Source organism: Chlorocebus sabaeus, chromosome 14, assembly GCF_047675955.1.
Source record: "Chlorocebus sabaeus isolate Y175 chromosome 14, mChlSab1.0.hap1, whole genome shotgun sequence".
NCBI classification, from domain to species: Eukaryota; Metazoa; Chordata; class Mammalia; order Primates; family Cercopithecidae; genus Chlorocebus; species Chlorocebus sabaeus.
In genome coordinates this window covers 102927922-102948145 of record NC_132917.1, presented here as the reverse complement: position 1 = coordinate 102948145, position 20224 = coordinate 102927922, and the positions used below count along the sequence as shown (strand labels likewise).

The window sequence follows — 20224 nt, the reverse complement described above, 5'->3', positions numbered from 1 at the left end:
ATATACCTGTAATAGTCTTCCCCTAGCACTGGGTCATCTTCATCAATGTAGGACCCATTCCACTTCCAGTAGGCAGTGTCACTCAACTGGCCAGTGACATTACAGATCAATTGTATCTGGGATCCTGCAAAGAATGTATTTTTAATCGTAACATTAATTGATCTTTTCTGATCTATCTAGATTAATAAATGGCTATTGAATTAAAATTTTAAATATAGAAATGCACAAAGAAAAAGGAAAATTACCCTAAACCCACCACCCAGAGAAAACCACCATTAGTAACCTTATGTATCTCATTCCTTATCTTCTCTGTGAACACATGCAATTTTTGAAATGGGGTCTTATTGCCTACTATTTTGAAATTACTGTGGATTGGGAATTTGGGCCCACATGATTTGTCTTCCAAAATGGACTGTGTCATGGCTGCTTAGCACTCCATAATACATATACACTATGATTAACTATTTCCTATTGATGAACACAATTTCCTAATTTTTCATTATTAAGATTAATATTTTAATGAATATCCTTGTTTGTACACATCCTGAAGTATTAAAATCTGGAAGTAGGATTGAATTAAAGAAACATATTTTAAAAGCTAACCCCCTCTCTTTAGTGAGGCTGTATCAGTCTACATTCTCTGCAGTAGAGTATGTGAGCACGATTTTCCCCGAAACCACCAGATAACAAGTGTTTTTGGTTAGACATTGCCTTTTGAGAGAAGAAAATGTCACTTAAGTTTTCATCTACATTTCTTGAATTCACGGTAAGTCAACATGCTTTTTGTTAGCTTGGTGCTCATCGACCTTGCTTTTAAAAACTGTTATCCCTCTATCCATTATTTAACTGCATTTTTTTAAATGAGACAGAGTCTCGCTCTGTCACCCAGGTTGGAAGTGCAGTGGCGCAATCTCGGCTCACTGTAACCTCCTCCTGAGTTCTAGCAACTCTCATGCCTCAGCCTCTTGAGCAGCTGGAACTACAGGCGTGCACCCCCATACCCAGCTAATTTTTGTATTTTTAGTAGAGACGGTGTTTCAACATCTTGGCCAAGGTGGTCTCAAACACCTGGCCTCAAGTGATCTGTCCACCTTGGCCTCCCAAAGTGCTGGGATTACAGGCCTGAGCCACTACACCCGGCTGGATGTATGCTTTAAATTTCAGTTTTCCTGAGATTAATATTCAGGGTTTTGGGTTTTTTTAGTTTTTTTCCTCTCTTATAAATTCCACATATTTTCAAAGTTTTTCTAAGATATTTTATGGACACTTCTAAGACATTTACTGGTGCAAATGGCATTTGTTTTCCTATTATGCTTTCTAGCTGGTTATTGCTAAAAAAGTCTTATATTTTAGAACATTAATTCTAAATGTTAATTCGTTATCTGACTAATTTATATAGAATTAATTCTAGTATTTCCCAGCGATTTTCTTGGGATTTGTATGATCTGGAAACAATAATAAAAATGTCTTTTTTCCCTTGTGGTAAGCATACCTTGTTTTTTTCCTTCAATTGCATTAGTAGGCACTTCTAGACTGTGTTCAGTAATAGTGGTTACATGGGCATCTTTGTCTTGCTCTTGGCTTTAGTGAGAAAGTCTATAGTATTTCATCATTAAGAATGTTAGTGACTATTGGCTTGCACTGATGTTATTTATTAAGTTAAGGAAGTATCTCTCAATTCCTACTTTTCTAAGTCATCTTAGGAGTAATGGTATGGGATCTTATTGCCTATTTAACACCCTTCAGGATAATCTTACGACAGGGTACTATATGCTTCTGATCCACTGTCAATACAATACATTAAAATAATTATTTCCTAATTTGAAGCTTTTTTTTTTAGATTGAGAGATCAATGCAGCCTAGGCATCAGAGCCCTCAATTACACACTTCTGGGGCAGGCACTTCCAACAGGGGCTGTGGCCAGCAGGGCAACACCTGGTTCTTGGGGAAGAGGCAACAAAACCTTAGATATTACATGGTTTGTGGTACTCCAAAGGGCCACAGTATATCAGCAGATATAAAAATAACTGTGGTATTGAAATTTGAAGACAGGAAAGAGAATTAGGTGGAGGAAGACTTTTTAGACTCTAAAGGGGAACAACCTAACACAAAAAAGATGATTGAGAAACATTATTCTAGAGCCTATTGGCCCATATTTAATTTTGAGTTTTGACATTTTTGTTTCTATCTAAGAATGTCTTTCTACCACCTTCCACCATAAATAACAAGTACAGAACTGGCCAAGTACAGAATTCGCAGATCACAAACATGAACCTTCGAACCTCTGTATGGTTCTTGACTGCTGTCATGCAGTTACTGTTACAGAAGGCAATTCCAAAGCCAGCCTATTTTGGGTCCCCTGATACAAAGAATCACTTTTTCTGTCTGGATCAGTGGTTTCCAGAAGAACTTTCAGTGATGATGGAAATGTTCTATATTCATGCTTATCTCTACAGTAGTCACTTGTCACATGTGGCTGTTAAGCCCTTGAGATATGGCTAATGTGACAGATGAACTAATTTTTAATTTAACTAAATGAATCGACTGACTTTTAATTTTACACGTCTGTAACCCCATGTGGCTAGTAACTACTGCACTCAACAGTGCAGAACTAGATGCTTGTGGGGTTTTCTTTATTCTTGAATAAAAAATGTTCACTAACTTGGAAAAGTACTTTTCTAGAATGACTACCATCTTTGGGGCCTGTAGTCTTACTCTTCTGACTCAAAGCTTGGATCTGGTCATAAGAAATCCAGTCCTGAAACTGTAACACTGCTGATGTCTATCGTACAATAATTAATTCTTCAGAAGTTCTCTAAGATGTCAAATATAATTTTTGTTTAATTCAGAGATAAGTAACACCTGCTCTATTGATTCACTATTACAGCAAACCCGAATTTTGTCATTAAATATTTTAGCTCTGTACCAGTCAACAGCATTGCTGGTTCCTATGCCTTTTAACCTTGGTGTCTGGTTGGTGTTTTCATGGTAGTAAGTGTCCACAGAAAAGTAGAGCTGGAGATATCAGACATGGCAAGATGTTTGCCATAGAGGCAAGAAATAGAAAAAAATTAAGATATAATGTGTGTCACTTTCCCTCTAATTATAGATATATGCAGTAAATGGCTTGGATTATATATAGTAAAGATACAATTTATCTTACTCTCACGTTTAAAAAAAAACTGATTCCAACATATCCTGACTGGAGCCCACTTACCCAAGTCTACTTCTATTGTCTCATTAGCTGGGCTCACAATCACAGGCCTTGTGGATTTGTTTTCCTCTGAAAGAAAAACATCCATAAAGTTTGTCAGTCTCTTATAGATCAGAAGCTCAAGTGACGACAACAATTAGCAAAATATACTAAATTACTTCTGGCCAGATACTCCATCAAGTGTTCAAAGCACATATGCCAGGAGACAGGAGGCAGAAAGTGAAGGAAGAAAGCTGAGGCAGAGGTCACAGCACCCTGTGAACCCTGGGGCAGAGCTAGACCTTGTGAACCCATAGAGTGGGGTGCAACTGAAAAAAAACACATCACCAGGTCCCTGGGTCCCCAGACAAGTGCCTCTCATAAGTGAAAGCACATCAGGAAAGGCAAGAGTAGTGGGAAGTTAGTTCCTTGAATTGGGTGTTATTGGCCAGCAGGGCTAATCAGTACTAGACCTGCTTGCATTTAATGACTGTGGTAATGACCCAGTAGTGAGAACTACAGGGTTATGGAATCATGCTGTAATTTATTAAAATAGGCAAAAAGAAGTATCAAGGAGCCCCAGAAATTAATCTGACTTATTTATGAAAAGATTGGCTTCAGGGGTTGACCTGTGGCCATGAAGAAACTATGAGAAACTATAAAATTGAGTACTCGGTATTCCCCCAGTCAAAAAAAAAAAAAAAAGTGAACACCATGATGGTAGGATATTCTCTCTTTTGTTCCCTAACGTATACCTATAACAGTTCCTGAAACATAGTAAATGCTTAATAAATATTTTTGAATCCTTGAGTGAACAAAAAACACTAAGCATCATTGGGGTGGGCCTTGGGAAGAAAACAAAGTATTACCCCACCCGGAGTAGAGTATATTGTTTCTACAAATGGGATCAGAAAAGGGAACAGAGAGTATCTAAAACACATTTAACCTAGCTTAAATATTCCCCAGTGCCCAGTTCTTTCTCAGGTTCTACTTGCTGGTTTGGTTGCTATGTTTCAGGAAAGACAGACCACAGCTACCCAATGACAGGCTGCTAAAGACTCAAGAACATGGTTTGATACAAAGACCACTGAAAATTAGGATTCACTGATGCTTATGAATGGCAAGGACCATAGCAAGGAATTAATTTTTGCTTAATAAAAATATTTTTAGGAAAATAAAGTATTATATAACTAGAAAAGTGAAGCTATTTATAGGGTGATCATATTCTGAGATTGCTTGGGCTAGTCCCAATTTATACCTGTTGTCCCAGCATAACTACTAATAGATACCCCTCTAACCTACAAAAAGTTCTGGTTGGAATAACACTTCTTATATTACATAAAGCTTACAACATCTCATTATTTACACAAAGTTTGAGCATTCTGACTATCCCCTGGTAATTTGTGCATTTTGTTTCATTTTGTTGTGATATAGTTTTCAATATGAAACATGGTTAATGCAGAATTGAAAGACACAAGAAAATGAACAAGAACAATCACGGTACACCTATTAATTGCATAGCTGTTTTGCACCAAGCATTTCTTTGCACCAGGCACACGAGTTTAGTGGACCCCATATCTCTAATCTTCCCAATAATCTTGGGAGATTGCATCATCTTGTTACAGAAGAGGAAACAGGCTTAGAGAGGTTAACACCTAACACAGAACGAACAGGAGGTAGATGCTGGAAATGTGACTTATTCCAAAGCTCGTTAGTGTCCACACCCATGCTTGCTGCTAGACACTGAGACTCACTGAGATTCCCCAAGTGCAAGCTCTCAGAACATTCCCATATTCCAGCCAGAGGGAGCCCCAGAGCTTTCAGTAAGAACCATTTCTAGCCATGCCAAAGAACAACCCTCTTAGATCGGTTGGAAAACACAGCTCATAATGTCTCTATTTAATTAAAACTACATCTGAAGCAGGAATGGAAAACATTACATAGTGTTTAGTAACAAAAAAAACAAAACTAAAGTCATGTGACTTTTGTGGTATCACTGAGGTCATCTTGGATTTTGTTTCTTCATGGACAATGAAAGTAATATTACAATCATAGTCTCTGGGCCTTCCCAGATCTAAACCTTCTAGGGCTGGAGCTATGACTCACCTAGAGTAATAAATTCTATTACCCGGGTAATAGGATACTGCTTGCCCAAGTATGTGTAGGATGCATGACAAGTATAGTTCCCTCTATGCTTTTCAGCCACATTCATCACGATGAGCCTATCTTTGACTCCACTAAAGTGTATATTGTCAAGAAGTAGAGGTTTGCAATCCTAGATAAAGGGAGAGAGAAGCATTGAAAACCAATAACCAATAACTTTCCCCAACCTACCAGTCAAAGGAACTCCATTTTTTTCACCTTAGCAAACGTTATATTTTTAGAAAGAGACTGGAAAACGTCCTTACAGACAGTAAGTTTTAATATTGGTTTTTTGGAAACAGTTAACTATATTCCTATGACATTAAGTTTTCAAGTCTATGAGACTTCATAGTACAAGAAGTGAATGCCAATTTATTTTGCAGGAAAAACATGTTTGGAAAAAAGTTAACACTATATAGTTTCTTAACAATACTGCACTTCATTTCTTCATTGATATTATTTATTTAGTATGTCTTACGCTCTACGAGATGATTCCCCATTTGAGTTCCACCAGACTAGGCAGATTAAAGATACCACAACATGGGGTGTTACATGGAAAGCTAGTCGACTCACTTTTAAGACAGTTATGGAAACTAGCAGGTTATTTGAAGACCATATCTTTAATAAAACACACATAGTATATTTTGTAATAAATAGTTATATCTTAAATACCTTAAGCTTATAATCAGCCTTCTCTTTAAACATCTATTTCTAGAACTTTTCTCAATTACATCTTATTAAATTAAATAAAAACGATAGCAAGTAAGTTTCTAGTTAAGCTTCAAATTAAGTGAATGCAGTCTTATGATTCTTTTTAGGTTCCCTATCAAGTGTCACCATTAAAGAGAAAACAATATGCAAAATAAAAAGGTACTTTGCAGATTCATTCTATTGTCCAGGGAACTATTTTATTTTCTGGAAAAGTGAAATGTCATATTTAAAACAAAATTACCTTATACCACTGTAATTTAGGTAACTCATTATTTTCGTCTTTAAAAAACTCCATATAAGGGCACACAAGTCCTCCATCTCCTGCAACGGGTAGTCTCTGCGTAAATATGGCTTCTGCATTATAACACAAGTTAGGCTCATTCTCCACAAATTTTGCAGTTATTTTAATTCTGAGGCAGTAAGATGAATTTCTAAAATAAAATAAAATAGGTAAGTTAATCATTATTAAAAGTATTTCTGTCCTTAACAACTGTAGGAAACTAGAACACATTTGTAACATACTAATTCCTCTCTCACCTTACCACACAATAGTAATGTCCTGAATCTTCTACCTTAGCAGGAACAAACCAAAGTTTCTTTTTGTGCTGATGAATCCTGGAGGCTTGTTCTGTAGATATAGGTGTCTTGCTGTCATTTTTATACCATGTTATAGTGCCTTTGTATTCATTTGGGTTAAGAGGACAGGGACGAACATCAATTTCATTTGCAGATGACACTAAAATTATTTTTTCTTCACGTTCCTGGCATTTATCTTTAAAAGGGAGAAGGGGGGAAGCAATTTATATAAAAAATCTGCCAGTGTCTCTTGATTTAATAGCTATGAAGAAATACATCGATTATTAAATATATCAATTCACATTACACATAAAAGCTTCACAGCCTTGTGATAAGGGCATTATCCTGGGAGTCTGAGAAGCATATTCAAGTCCAGCTGTGTCACTTACTGCCTGTGTGCTGTGCCTTTGGCAAGTTATTTAACCTCCTTCACCCACTTTTCACTCATCTAAAAAGTTGAGATAATGTAGGAGGAGAGTCATGCCTTTCAGTACAAGATGGAGTAATAGAAACTGGATTTACCTTCGCACATGAACAACTAAAAAATGGACAAAATATATGAAACAATGGTATTCAAGACATTGAACATCAGAAAACAAAGGATAGAAATCCCAGAAAGATGGGGAAGAAAGGAGGTGAGCTCTACTGTTGTCCAAAATTACAGCCAGGCCATGACATTGCCAAGAAGAAACACAGGCAAAGCCCAGTGAGTTGAAGAGACGGAGCTGAGAACCTGGGTAGAAAAGTTTGCAGGGCAGAGTCCCCAAGTACTTAGAGCTGCATGATGACAGGGAGAGAGAGTCTCATGATAACTGAGAGTCTCCCCCAAGTTTTCAGCTGAGTATCTATCAGTTAGCATAAGCATATAAGAAAATTACCCAAGGCCAGAGGGAGTATTGTCAAAAGAACTGGAGGGAGTAACACGTGGAGCACAGCCAATGCTGGAAAGAGTTGCTGTTCCCAACAGCCAGAGTGGAAAGCTTCATTAATGATAAGGCATCAGGCACAGTACCCAGAAGGGTTCTGACTCAGTCATTAGGGAAAATTAGGCCTAGAATAAACTTTTTCCTGATCCTAATAAAGCTTAAAAGCAAGACCCGAAAGGATTAAACCATTTCCAAGTAACAATCATGTGGCAGAACAAAGCTCAAGAACATTTTGGGGAATATGAAAATATCCAGCACCCAACATGGTAAAATCCACAATGTCTAACATTCAAAAAAATCATTAGGCATGCAAAAAGCAGTAACATACAACCAATGATAAGGAGGAAAAAAATCCATCAGTCAAAACTGACCCAGAAATGACACAGACAATAGGCTTAATAAATTTAAAAATTAAAATAGTTTATTACTATTGTATTCCATTTATTCAAGATGCTACAGGAAAGATCAAACATGATTAGTGAAGACATGAAAGAGATTTTTAAAAACTTTTAGAGATGAAAACAATAATGTTGAGTTACAAAAAACAATGGATGGGATTAACGGCAGATTTGATATTGCAGGGAAAAAAAAGATGAGTGAACTTGAAGACACAGCATTAGAAATTATCCAAAGTTAAGCACAGAGAAGAAAATAACAGAATAAAATGGGCAGGGAATTATTTTACTTAGGACAACTTCAATACATGTAATATGAATCACTGAAGAAGAAAAATGTGGAAAACAGAAAACATACTTGAAGTTTTTCAAGATGTGACAAAACTGATGTATACATAGGCTCCCAAATCACAATGAACCCCAAGCAAAAGAAACATAAAGCAAACTACAAACACATAATAATCAAATTGTTTAAAACCAGTGACAAAGATAAAATCTTCTATGTAGCCAGGGAGAAATGACACAATTATTGCAGAGGACAAAGACAAAAAATGATGCAGCCTTCTTTCCAAAAACAATACAAGCCAGAAGAGAGTAAAACAATATTGTTAAAGTACCGAAAGAAAAAGTCTACCTAGAATTCCATATCCAGTGAAAATATATTTAAAATTTAGGGAAAAATATGGACTTTTTCAGATTTGCCAAAGCTGTAAAATGTCATCACCAGTAGACCTGCATTACAAGAAATATGTAAGTCCTTCAAAAAAGGCAATATTCTAAGATGAAAATGAATCTACACAAAAGAATGAATAGCAACAAAAATGGGTAATTACAAGATCATCTTTCTTATTTAAATCTCTTTAAAGAAAACTGAGTGTTTAAATAAAAAATAACAAAATGCTATAAAGTTTATAACAAATAAAGCAGTAACACGTATGGAAAGAATAGGGCAAAGTTCAAGAAAGGAGAAATGGGAATATACTGTCTTAAGTTTGTATACTGTATGTGAAACTGTATAGTGTCACTTGAAGGCAGACAGAGATAACTTAGATATGGCTATTTAAGCCCCAGAGCAGTCATTAAAAAACACATACACAACAAACAGTTATGACTAAAAAGCCAAAAAGCGAAATAAAATGAATCCTAAAAATGCCAGTTAATCTAAAAGGCAGCAAAAAGAGAGAAAAAAATAACAGAATTGATGGGACTAATAGAAAAACAAATAGCAAGATCCCAGAACTAAGCCCTAATATATGAATAATCACACTAAAATTTCAAATAGCCTAAACACTCCCATTGAAAGGCAGAAATGGTCAGATGGGCCAAAGAAAGGCCCAACTATGTGGTGCCTAACATAAACACATACACCTACATACACAGATTTTATAAATAAAGGTAAAAATAGATTAAAAAGAAAAGAAAAATATTTGCCATGCTAACACTCATGAAAAGAAAGTTTGATTAATTAGCTAGGGTTAACCATTTCACAATGTATACATATACCAAAACATCACATTGTACATTGTAAATATATATGATTTTGTCAACTATACCTTAATAAAAATTAATTAAAGCTTGAGTGACTATTATCAAAGTAGATTTTACAGTAAAAAAAATTACAAGAAAAAAAGGGGAATTTCATAAAAATAAAGAAGTTGGCCGGGCGTGGTGGCTTACACCTGTAATCCCAGCACTTTGGGAGGCTGAGGCAGGTGAATCATCTGAGGTCAGGAGTTTGAGATCAGCCTGGCCAATATGGTGAAACTCTGTCTCTACTAAAATACAAAAAAATTAGCCAGGTGTGGTGGTGGGCACCTGTAATCCTAGCTGCTTGGGAGGCTGAGGCACAAGAATCACTTGAACCCAGGAGGTGGAGGTTGCTGTGAGCTGAGATCGTGCCACTGCACTCCAGCCTGGGCGACACAGCGAGACTTTGTCTCAAAAATGAATAAATAAATAAATAAATTTTTAAAAAGTAAAGAAGTCATTAATCAATAGGGACACAATAATACCAAATGTTTAGGTAGCTGCTAACAGTGCTTCAAAATATATGAAGCCAAAACTGATAGAAGTGCAAGAACTAGAGAAATTAGTTCTGCAAGAAACTAGAGAAACCCCACTCACAAGGACTGATAGAACAAGCAGTAAAATTAAACAGACAATGAGTAACAACACAGAAGATTTGAACAACACTATCAGCCAATTTGACATAATTGATATTTGCAGAAAATTCCAACCAACAACAGTAAAATATTACACTCTTTTATAAGTGCACACATAAAACTGAGCAAATTTTCCATATTCTTCCCCATAACCCAAGACTCAGTAAATTTAAAAGGATTCAAATTAGACAAACTTATTCTCTGGTGACAATGGAATTAGATTAGAAATCAATAACAGAAAGATATCTAAGGAATCCCCATATATCTGAAAACTAACATACTCCTAAGTAACTCATGAGTCAAAGAAATCAAAAAGAATATAAAGTATTTTTATCTGAATGATAAGGAAAACATAACATATCAAAACTTGTGGCATTCAATGAAAACAGTACTTAGAGGGAAATTGCTAGCATTAAATCCTATATATTTTTTAAAAATTTCAAATTGATGACTTGAGCTTCTACCTTAAGAAACTAGAAAAACAACAAAGTAATTCCAAAGTAAGCAGCAAGCAGAGATTTTATGCCTGGGTCTTCATTTATGGAGCTGGCTGACTGACAAAACAGAGACTAATGCCATTGAAAGATTTGTATTACTTAGTGGTTTGGACAGAAGGGGTATGCCATACCACGCAAAACCACAGAGAGAATCACCAGATTGGGTTAGGAGGCAGAAGCAGAAACAAAAAGAAAGCCTAGGCCAGAGTCTTTACTGGGGTTCCCATAGGAAAGGCAAAGCAGGACAGCATAAACAGCTTCAGACTGGGCCGTCTGAACCATTCTTGCAGGCTTTGGGCATAGAGGTTGTCCCTAGTTCTCTGGTACCTGACCCTGTGTTGGTTGAGGCTGGGGTAATATTGGTTTGGGTGTATAAGAGTTGGATAAGGAGGTGAGTGGGGTACAGTCTTGGGTCAGGCAGTCTCACATGAAGGGCCAGCTGTGAGCTGTCCACAACACACCTAGGAACTGCTTAGCCCTGGGTGGGGCAGTCTCTCCCTAGATATGAAACACCTTCCAGAATGTCAAAATATGGTAAGACACAGAAAATAAAAAACATAATTAATGTAGCAGAAGAAGTAAGAAGAAAATAGTAATATAGATCAGAGAGGAAATCAATGAAATAGAAAACAGAAGAACAATGAAGAAAAATCAAAGATACCAAAAGCCAGTTCTTTCATAAAAACAATAAAATTGATAAATCTTTAGCCAGACTAATCAGGAAAAAAAAGAGATGACATCTCTTTTAAATAATTTGTAAAGGGTCATGAGGGAATATTACAAACAATGTTATGCCAATAAATTTAATAACATAAATGAAATGAGCAAATTTTCCAGACTACTAAAGCTCCCTCGAGAAGAAGTACATAGCCTGAATTGCCCTATATCTATTAATACTATCTTCTATTCAAAGAAATCGAATTTGCAGGATTTCCAATATGGTGGGGTTGGGGGTGGGGCAGTCTCATAAATCATTCCTCCAAAAGAGCAACAAAAAGACTGGCAAAAAATTTCAAAAATCAAAGGCTTCCAATAACCAGAAGAGCATTTATTAGAAAACAAGGAAACAAACAGAAACACGCCAAATCACAGATCAGCAGGGTTTGTAGCTTTATAACTTAAATGACTCCCATCCTACTCTTCCCAGCTCTACAACAGCCATGAATAGCAGGGCTTTGCAGACACACAGGCTTTGAAAACCAGCAGGCTTGCAAGAACAGAGAGGGTTTGGAGCACCTCAAAAAGTCCCATTTCCAGAGCACTGCCACTCTTTGACTTGACCAGTAGGTCCTCAAAGTCACATTCATAAGGTGGTGTTGTTATTGACCTCACCAAGAGCTCCACAGAAAAAGCACTAGCCCCAAGGTGTCTGCTGGAAAAACTCAGTGTTAATTGCTTTTTACAACTGCCAAAAGCTGCAATACCAGAGCCATAACCTCCAGAGGGCTTTGAAAAGCTCTAACACATTCCTGGGGAACCTAGAAGGGTGCCCATGTATGCAGGGCTGTGTGCATGCCCAGGAAATTGCATAGAAGGCACCAGACTCTCATTTCTGGATGACTCTGAGGTCATACACAAGCAGGAAGTGAAGGCTAAGGCAGAGTTGTAAACAGCCTTAATGTTGAAGGTATGCTCCAACACACATGGAGCCCGTCAGCAAAGGGGAGAAAACTTACCGGACCAAGGAATTTAAGTCAATCTCTGGCTCAGTCCTTAAAGTTCTTACCTTTCCTAACTACTCTCCATGATCCCAATCAGTTTCACGGTTCTCATACCAGCCGCCTGCTGAGGTCTCCAATTTTATATATTCAACCCAGACCTTTCCCTCAGGCTGTAGACTGCCTAGTCAAAGTCACCATTTAAACATCTAACAGACAGCTAAACTTAACACGTCCAGTCTGAAAACCTGATCTTCCCCATCCCATCAATGGCAATTTCACCTTGTGTCTGCTAAGGTCAAAATTTCCTAAGATAATTCTTGATTCTTCTGTTTCCCTCACACCTCACATATGACCCAATTCCAAATCCCTCTTGGTTCTGTTCCCAAAATATTTCAAAATTTGTCTGCTTCACACTTCTCCTTGCTACGCTTTGACAAGCCATTAACATTTCTTGCCTAGATAAAGTCATCATCATGGCTTGCCTCTTAACTGGCTTCTCTATTTCTCTCTTTGGCTTCCTCAGTTCTATTCTCAAAACAGGAATCAAAACATAAGTCAGATCACCTCTCTGGTTCTGAACAAAGAACTCTGCAGTTTTCCCATCTCAGCCAGACTACAAGCCAAGACCCTAAGAAAGGGCGCAACATTCTATATAATCAACCCTCCGCCATCTTGCCATTACCCAGATAGCCTGGCCCCTTATGACTTCCCTCATCTCTCACTATGCTCCAGCCTCGCTGATATTTTCATTCTGAAAGCACGCCAAATACTCTTGGCCTCTGGGCCTTTGCACATGCTGCCTGGAATATTTCCACACCCCAATCTGATATCCAAATAGCTCTCTTTTCCCCTTCCTTAAGGCCAACTCAAAAGTCAGCTTCTCAGGGAGGTTTTTTTCTGGCCACATTCAAAAAATTAACCTTCTGCCCACTCTAATGACAAAACCTTATACTCTTTTTTCCTGCTTTTTTCCTCCCTATACTTGCCATCATATGACACAATATATATCTACTTATCTGTTATCACTCTCTTCTACAAGAATATAAACCCTATGCAGGCAGGTATTTCTGTCTGCACTATTCCCTGCTGTATCCCCAGTAGCTAGCACCTGGCACACAGAGAACAGATTAAAGAAAATGAAGAAATGGAAAGAAAAAGAAAAAGAACTGTATCTTGATGACTTCCAGCTGTGGGTTCATAAAGACAATATATAATATCTCCTCCAAATGAAAGTTAGAATTTCCTGTATCACACTTTCAACCAGCAGTTAAGTGGAAAGAGGCCTGGACCTAGATGGGAGACCTAGATTTTAGCTTTTGTTCCAAAACTAGCCACATGACCTTGGGCTCTTAACCTCACTGGGCCTCAGCTTCCCACTCTCTATGTGAGAGAATGAGAGGAAGATGCTGAAAGGAACTTCCAGCGATACAGGTCTATGACAAGCTCTGTGCCCAGGGATTCAACAGAAATGAGTATTAGAAATGACTGTTAGGGAAGGCACTTCATGTATTCTAAATAACAGATTTTGTTAGCAGACAAGAACACAAAGAAATACTTAACTTACCAGCCTCCAGAAAAGGAATCAGTAGAGCAATGAAACAAATAAGTCGGAGTAACACTTTCATATTCTCCTGGAGAAATGGAGGAATGGAAGAAAGACAAAAGCAAAAATGTTACTTTTCCAGCAAATCTCTAAAACTAAATATACCGACACCATCCCTGTCCCCACCCTCACCGCCAAGACAAACTGATGAATTGGTTTTTCTACATCATGAATGTTATCATGTTTGACTTTTGGTTAAAAAACGGGGTGGGGAACGAAAAGGGATAAAGAGTTTTCACAAAATTGAGAACAAACTCAACAACTTAAGATTTTAAACATTTCTACCTTCTGTCCCATTATACATTTCCAGTCTTACATCCCATTTAAATTTCCCCAACTCTAGTTTACATCCAAAGTCAGCTACGCACTCGCCCCTAAGCCAGTTCACCTCCATTTGTGTGAAGATTTGTTCCCCACTTATGTCCCCTGCTGTCAGGACCCATTTGCAAAAATCAACCCACACTTTTGGCCAGCTCAAAGGTCATGCTTTCATTTTATATTGCAAGATACTGAATTGCTTGCACAATAGGATATAGCTACATAGAAATGCACCCAAAAAACCTAAAAGAAATGATAACAACATATTAAAATTGGGTTGGGTGGGTTTCCCCTTGTCGGGGCTTTCTATACTTTCTAAAATATCTACAATGAACTTTGTATGAAAAAAAGAGGAAAGGACAAAAGAGAAAAAAACTCTTATCCCCTCTGCTCAACCTTAGGAGCAATGTCTAGAGTAGACCATGTAATTCTGTGCTTTGAAAACATCTGCCTCTTAATTTTTATGGGAGATTAAATTTGCCTATATTCTTATCTGTAGCTATAAGTAAGTAAATAAATATGAAAACACAAATATTTTAACACAACACTCATTCAGATTCTAATGACACACAGTCATTTAAATATTAGCTGGAAAATGTTCTATTTAAAATGTATTGTGGCCGGGCGTGGTGGCTCACCTCTGTAATCCCAGTACTTTGGGAGCCCAAGGCAGGCAGATCACTTGAGGCCAGGACTTCAAGACAAACCTGGCCAACATGGTGAAACTCCATCTCTACCAAAAGTACAAAAATTAGCTCAGTGTGGTGGTGCATGCCTGTAATCCCAGTCACTTGGGAGGCTGAGGTAGGAGAATTGCTTGAACCCAGGAGGCAGGGGTTGCAGTGAGCCAAGATCGTGCCACTGCACTCCAGCTTGGGTGCCAGAGCGAGACTCCATCTCAAAAAAAAAAAAGAAGGTGTATAGGTATTTTTTTAAGTTACAACATGCTTTTTAAAACAAATACAGGGGGAAAAAAAAAAAAAAGATTATCATACGAGACATACCCATTCATATTCTCTTCACTTTACCCCCAGTATCAGGATGATGATCCCTAAGCCTGGTTCAAGTCTTGAAACCTACCTCAGAGCAGTAAAACTGCATTCCTTCAATATCTTTTAACTCTCACCCTTTATTTACATTACTGGCTTCCAAAAATAGTCTAGAATACCAGTATTATTACCATATTTACCTTTAAACTATTTTCAGATGACTAAATAAGATAGAAGCCTTTGAAGCCCTGCAGCCTGGTCTATGAGCTCTTTCTGTGACTGCATGAAGTGTGTTTTAAGTCTTTACGATAGAGAGGAAGGAAAGAAGGGTTAAAATATTTCCCAATCACCAGTTCTAGGCCAACCAGCTATTTGCATTAGTTTATCAACAACAAAATAAGGGCATTGCAAAATCAGCTGAACACTGCCAGCTGTCGGTTCATTTAGTTACAAGATCTGGCTTGTCTGATCATTAGGCAAGGGAGAAGAAAAAGAAGGCGTGTGACTGAACTTTATGGAGTGTATCATGAGATAATAATTCCAAATTAATTGTGGACAATGTTTAATCACAGGTCCGAGGTGGGTGACCTGTACCACAAGGCAGGGTGATATTGGACGCGACTCTCCCTGGGCCCCAGTGTGCTCATTTGCACAAGGGGTAATGAACCAGCTGAAGTTGGACCTCATCCTCCTCTAATAGACGATAAAAGGACACAGGGCCATGACCCCTGGGTCCAAGTTTACTTCTGCCCCAGAGCTGCTCTGGGAAACAGTCAGGGGGGGTGGGAGTGGCCCTGTCCTCTCAGGAGTAGGCTTGTAGGATCCATGTTGATCCCCAGGACCCTGGGGCAAGGAGTCAGCACTGAGCTTGGGAATGGGCGTTAAGGGTCACGTGACCAAAGGGAGCGAGGACATCAGAAGGGAAGGAGATGAGGGTTGTACCTAGATTAACCCACACACTCCCAACAAAAATCAACGCAAACCCCATTATGCCCCTGAATAACAGAAATTCCAAGGCAGGGCCAGGCTGACTGGCCTCTATAGTGCTCACAGTTGAATGGCCATACAAGTCAGAAGTCCCTCAACATAGACGGCACATTGAGTAAAAGCTCAGCCTCCATGCCCCAGTTCCCCCTTTTGACAAGTAATGCAGTGACAGCATGTCACTGATGGCGCTATGTGGGTGAAATCAATGGCCACATGCAAAGAGCTTAGAACAGTGCCTGGCAAATGGTCACTCCCAAATCTTAGCTATTGGAAATCGGCCCATGCTCTGATGACAAATAACAGTTTTGATAGAATGTTTTCAGTTAACCATTCATGTCTTTATTCACTTACTGCTGCATTTAACAGTCATACATCAAATATCTATTTGGCTCTGGGAACAAAAATAGGAACAAGGGTCTCACGGCCTGGCTCCAGGAGCTCAGCAGTCACAGGAAATATGGACACAGAGTTAGGCTGTGATGTGGGGGTGTCTACCAGAAAAGCCATGCCCAGGGCAGGAGGGGAGACAGAGGCTAACTAAGCCTGGAGGAGGCAGAGGGGAGGGTCCAACAACATCATGTTCTGGAGCATAAACCAGAGGTGGGTTCTGAGGGGGAGGCTGAGAAGCCCCAGGTTCCCACAACATGCGGAGGTTTGATGAGGAACTGAGACTGTCATTTGCAGGTGGCAGAGAAGCATGTACAGGTTTTAAGCCATGGGCCAATGTATGTTAGATCTCCATTTTTTGCAGACATTTTGGCACCTGTGTGGAGACCGGGGAGCCAGGGAGAGCAGGCCACCACAGAGGTTCATGGGAGACAGGATGAGGGCTGGGCCAGCTGCAGTGACAGACAGGCAGGCAGGGGCATATTTGAGAACGCTCGGGAACAAAGGGGAGAATCAGCGATGGACTGGGCCAGACTCACTGAGGTCAGGGCAGAGAGGGCAAGGGCCAGGTTGGGGGGCAGGTTTAGGTACCCACAGATAGCTCAGAAAAGATGCTCAGAGGGTGTCACCCACAGCATCATAGACCCAGGTCTCCTGGGACGAGGTGAGCAGTACTGACTCAAGCAGAAAGCAAGAATTTGAACATGCAGTGACAGTGGAGTGAAAATGGACAGCAAGGACTGGAAGGGGTTGAAATTGGGAGAGCTTGGACACAGCACTGGAACCCACCATTTTACTGTAGCACAGCCAAGGTGACCTGGGAAAGCGGACAGGCATTGACGCTTACTGGGGCTGAAGCCTCTTTCCAAAATTTAATAAAACCATCAAGCTGCCCCAAAGACTATGTGTCCACAGAAATAAAATATTTTTGCATACAATGGGAGATAGTCCAGGGCTCTGGATCTGAGCGTGGAGGAGTTCAGCTATTTGTGAGAAAACGCCATCCGTGGGACCCTGGGGTGACACAGCCCTGTTACCTTGGAGAAGGCCTTGTCTTTTACCAAGGGGTCCAGCTTCTCAGGAGGGAGTCACCATCTTCAGAGGGTGTGTCTACCTGGGGAAGGAAAAACACATGAGTCAAGTGTGAATGAAGAGGTCCAAAGGCACCAATTGCTGTGAGGATCTCAAGAGGTGTGTATTAGTCCGTTTTCACGCTGCTATAAAGAAACCTGAGACTGGGTAATTTATAAAGGAAAGAGGATTTAATTGACTCACAGTTCCACATGGCTGGGGAAGCCTCAGGAAACTTACAATCATGGTGGAAGTGGAAGCAGGCACATCTTACATGGCAGCAGGAGAGAGAGCAATGGGGGAAGTGCCAAACACTTTTAAACCATCAGATCTCATGAGAATTCACTCACTATCATGAGAACAGCATAGGGGAAACAGCCCCCATGATCTAATCACCTCCCACCAGGTCCCTCCTGGACACGTGGGGATTATAATTTGAGATGAGATTTGGGTGGAGATACAGAGCTAAACCATATCAAGGTGTCAGAAAGGTCATGGCATTTAAATGATCATGAAATGGTCATGAAAATGAGTCCAATGTTTAACAAGTGTATGTTCCATAATCCTTGGGGACAAGATACTTTCAGGAAATCAAATCACAGGGAGAAAAGAATACCAAGAGTTTGACAACCACAAGCTATTTTGATTAAACACAGGACAGGAAAGAAAGCAGTGCGGAGCAGACCCTCCCGACTCCCACATCCATGAGGAGGCCCATCCTACACATCTTGCACGTCTGTCGTAAGAGCTCAATAAATACTTGTAGAAGAAAGGAAGGAGGGAGAGAGGGAAGGAGGGAAGGAATCCACCTACCTACCTACCCACCCACCATTTTTGCATGAGACACACGGGGATGAAAACCCAGCCTAGAATCAAAGAAGAGAAAGGATGGAATGAGGGTACTGGATGTGGGTCAGAGAATAGGATTGCAAGGGGAACCGTCACTGGGGTCTGGAGATGGCCGGAATCATATAAGAGAGGGTAGAATCCTACATAAGGAGTTAAAGAGTTCACACCCAGATGGTTGTCGAAAGAGTTGAGGGGTGGGGATGACCCCAAGGAGAGGGAACTACAGGAATAGGACTACAGACTAAGAAATGTTACTGCCAGAAGGCATACTAGGTAAAGAAACCTCCCTTATTCAGAATTAGTTAATCAAAGTCCATTGTAATTTTTTTAAAATGACTTACAGTAACATTCAAAACGTATCTTTAGAAAATACCAATAACAATAAAAAGTCACAGATGTGTGTATGCCACTGTGTTATTTTTCAGATTGAATTTTCCACATTAAATAAAACAAGAAAGAGAAAAGGATTAACTTACTGAATACATTAATAAGCCACAGCATACGGTTCCCCCTGTTTAGCCTTCAAGCAAGGATGCCTGTGTTAGGTGTGAAACCCCCGGACTGGCTAACATCCTCTCCATAGCAGCTTCCAAGAACGACAGCAGGGAGTGCTCAGATGCTGACGTCCAGACCCAGGGAGTCAGCCAGATCCTAGGGTGACCCGAGGCCTAGGCTGGTCATCCCCACTTCTGGAGGCCTTGTCCATTCACTGCAGCACACCACGGCTTTATGTGACAATCACATCCAAAAGCTTGCGATTGTGAAGATCTTCCCGAATACGGCCCCCATGGCTGTTCGGTGATCGTGACGTATTTGGAAACACTGGCGTATCACAACATGACTACAGCAGCACGTGCAACACACACAAAAAGTTATTTGTTGATTAAAGATAAAATGAAAATGCATATTTGTGGCATAAAGTAATTTCCCACTAGTCCCAGAAAGAGAAACTGTAATGTGAAACAAATTACAAAAGTAGAAATTAAGTACAAGAATTAACAATGAACATATTGGCCCCCAACAGAAGTCCCCCTTCCAGGAAATACTGACTTCATCCAACAACGCCTTCCTGTCCCTCTGCAAGGAATTTCATACCCAGTGCACGCACGGGAAAAGTGGCAGCTGGGGAGAGAGGGGCTGTCACAGGAACCCAGGTTTCTTCCTCAAGGCCTAGGCCTGGTGCAGGGGAAGGAGGCATTTTTCCTGCTCTGTAGCCACAGTGCATTTATTAAACAGCTTCTTTTTCTTGAGGAATTTCCCACAATGTTGAGGAATTCCATTCTTATTCTGAGGAATTCCCCCACATTGTGAGCCCTGCCTTCTAGGATAGAAGCTAGGCACAGGCAAGATGGCACACAGCAGAGGCACCCCCGATCGTATCAGAATCTCCTGGAGGTCCACTTCTGGGAACAGCGGCAGTAGAGGTGCCCAGAGCTGGGGGAAGCTCATACTGGCACCTGGCATTCCATGTCTGTCCAAACACAGGCTGCGCTGTCCTCACCATGAGACCTGCACACAGCAGTCCCACCGCGTGGCTCCTGCTGTGTCTAGCTACGTTAATCTCCATTCCTCTGTCTCCAGCCTTTCCTATTGGGAGGGGCCCTGAGCATGTACACGTCAAAGTCTACCTGTGTCTATCCCGCTCTGTACAGCCCTGGCCAGTCTATGAACCGGGCAGTAGAGTCCATGGGAATGACCACACGGGCCCTGGAATTAGGGCCCAGGGTGTTTGGGGAGGGAATTCAGGGGTCCCAGGT

General features: G+C 40.0%; 1 protein-coding gene across 5 annotated transcripts in view; it reads right to left on the bottom strand.

Moving 5' to 3' along the window:
• The window catches only part of IL1R1 (interleukin 1 receptor type 1), a 74899-nt gene that overhangs the window by 8082 nt on the left and 46593 nt on the right, over positions 1-20224 (bottom strand). For all 5 annotated transcript variants that reach the window (XM_008008243.3, XM_008008245.3, XM_008008246.3 and 2 more), the window contains exons 2-8: positions 17585-17661; positions 13828-13894; positions 6584-6818; positions 6288-6477; positions 5300-5468; positions 3218-3283; positions 7-124 (exon numbers count right to left, since the gene is read on the bottom strand). In XM_008008243.3, coding sequence (XP_008006434.2) covers positions 7-124; positions 3218-3283; positions 5300-5468; positions 6288-6477; positions 6584-6818; positions 13828-13888 — 839 coding nt within the window. In that variant the 5' untranslated portion in view covers positions 13889-13894; positions 17585-17661. The remainder of the gene's footprint in view (positions 1-6; positions 125-3217; positions 3284-5299; positions 5469-6287; positions 6478-6583; positions 6819-13827; positions 13895-17584; positions 17662-20224) is intronic.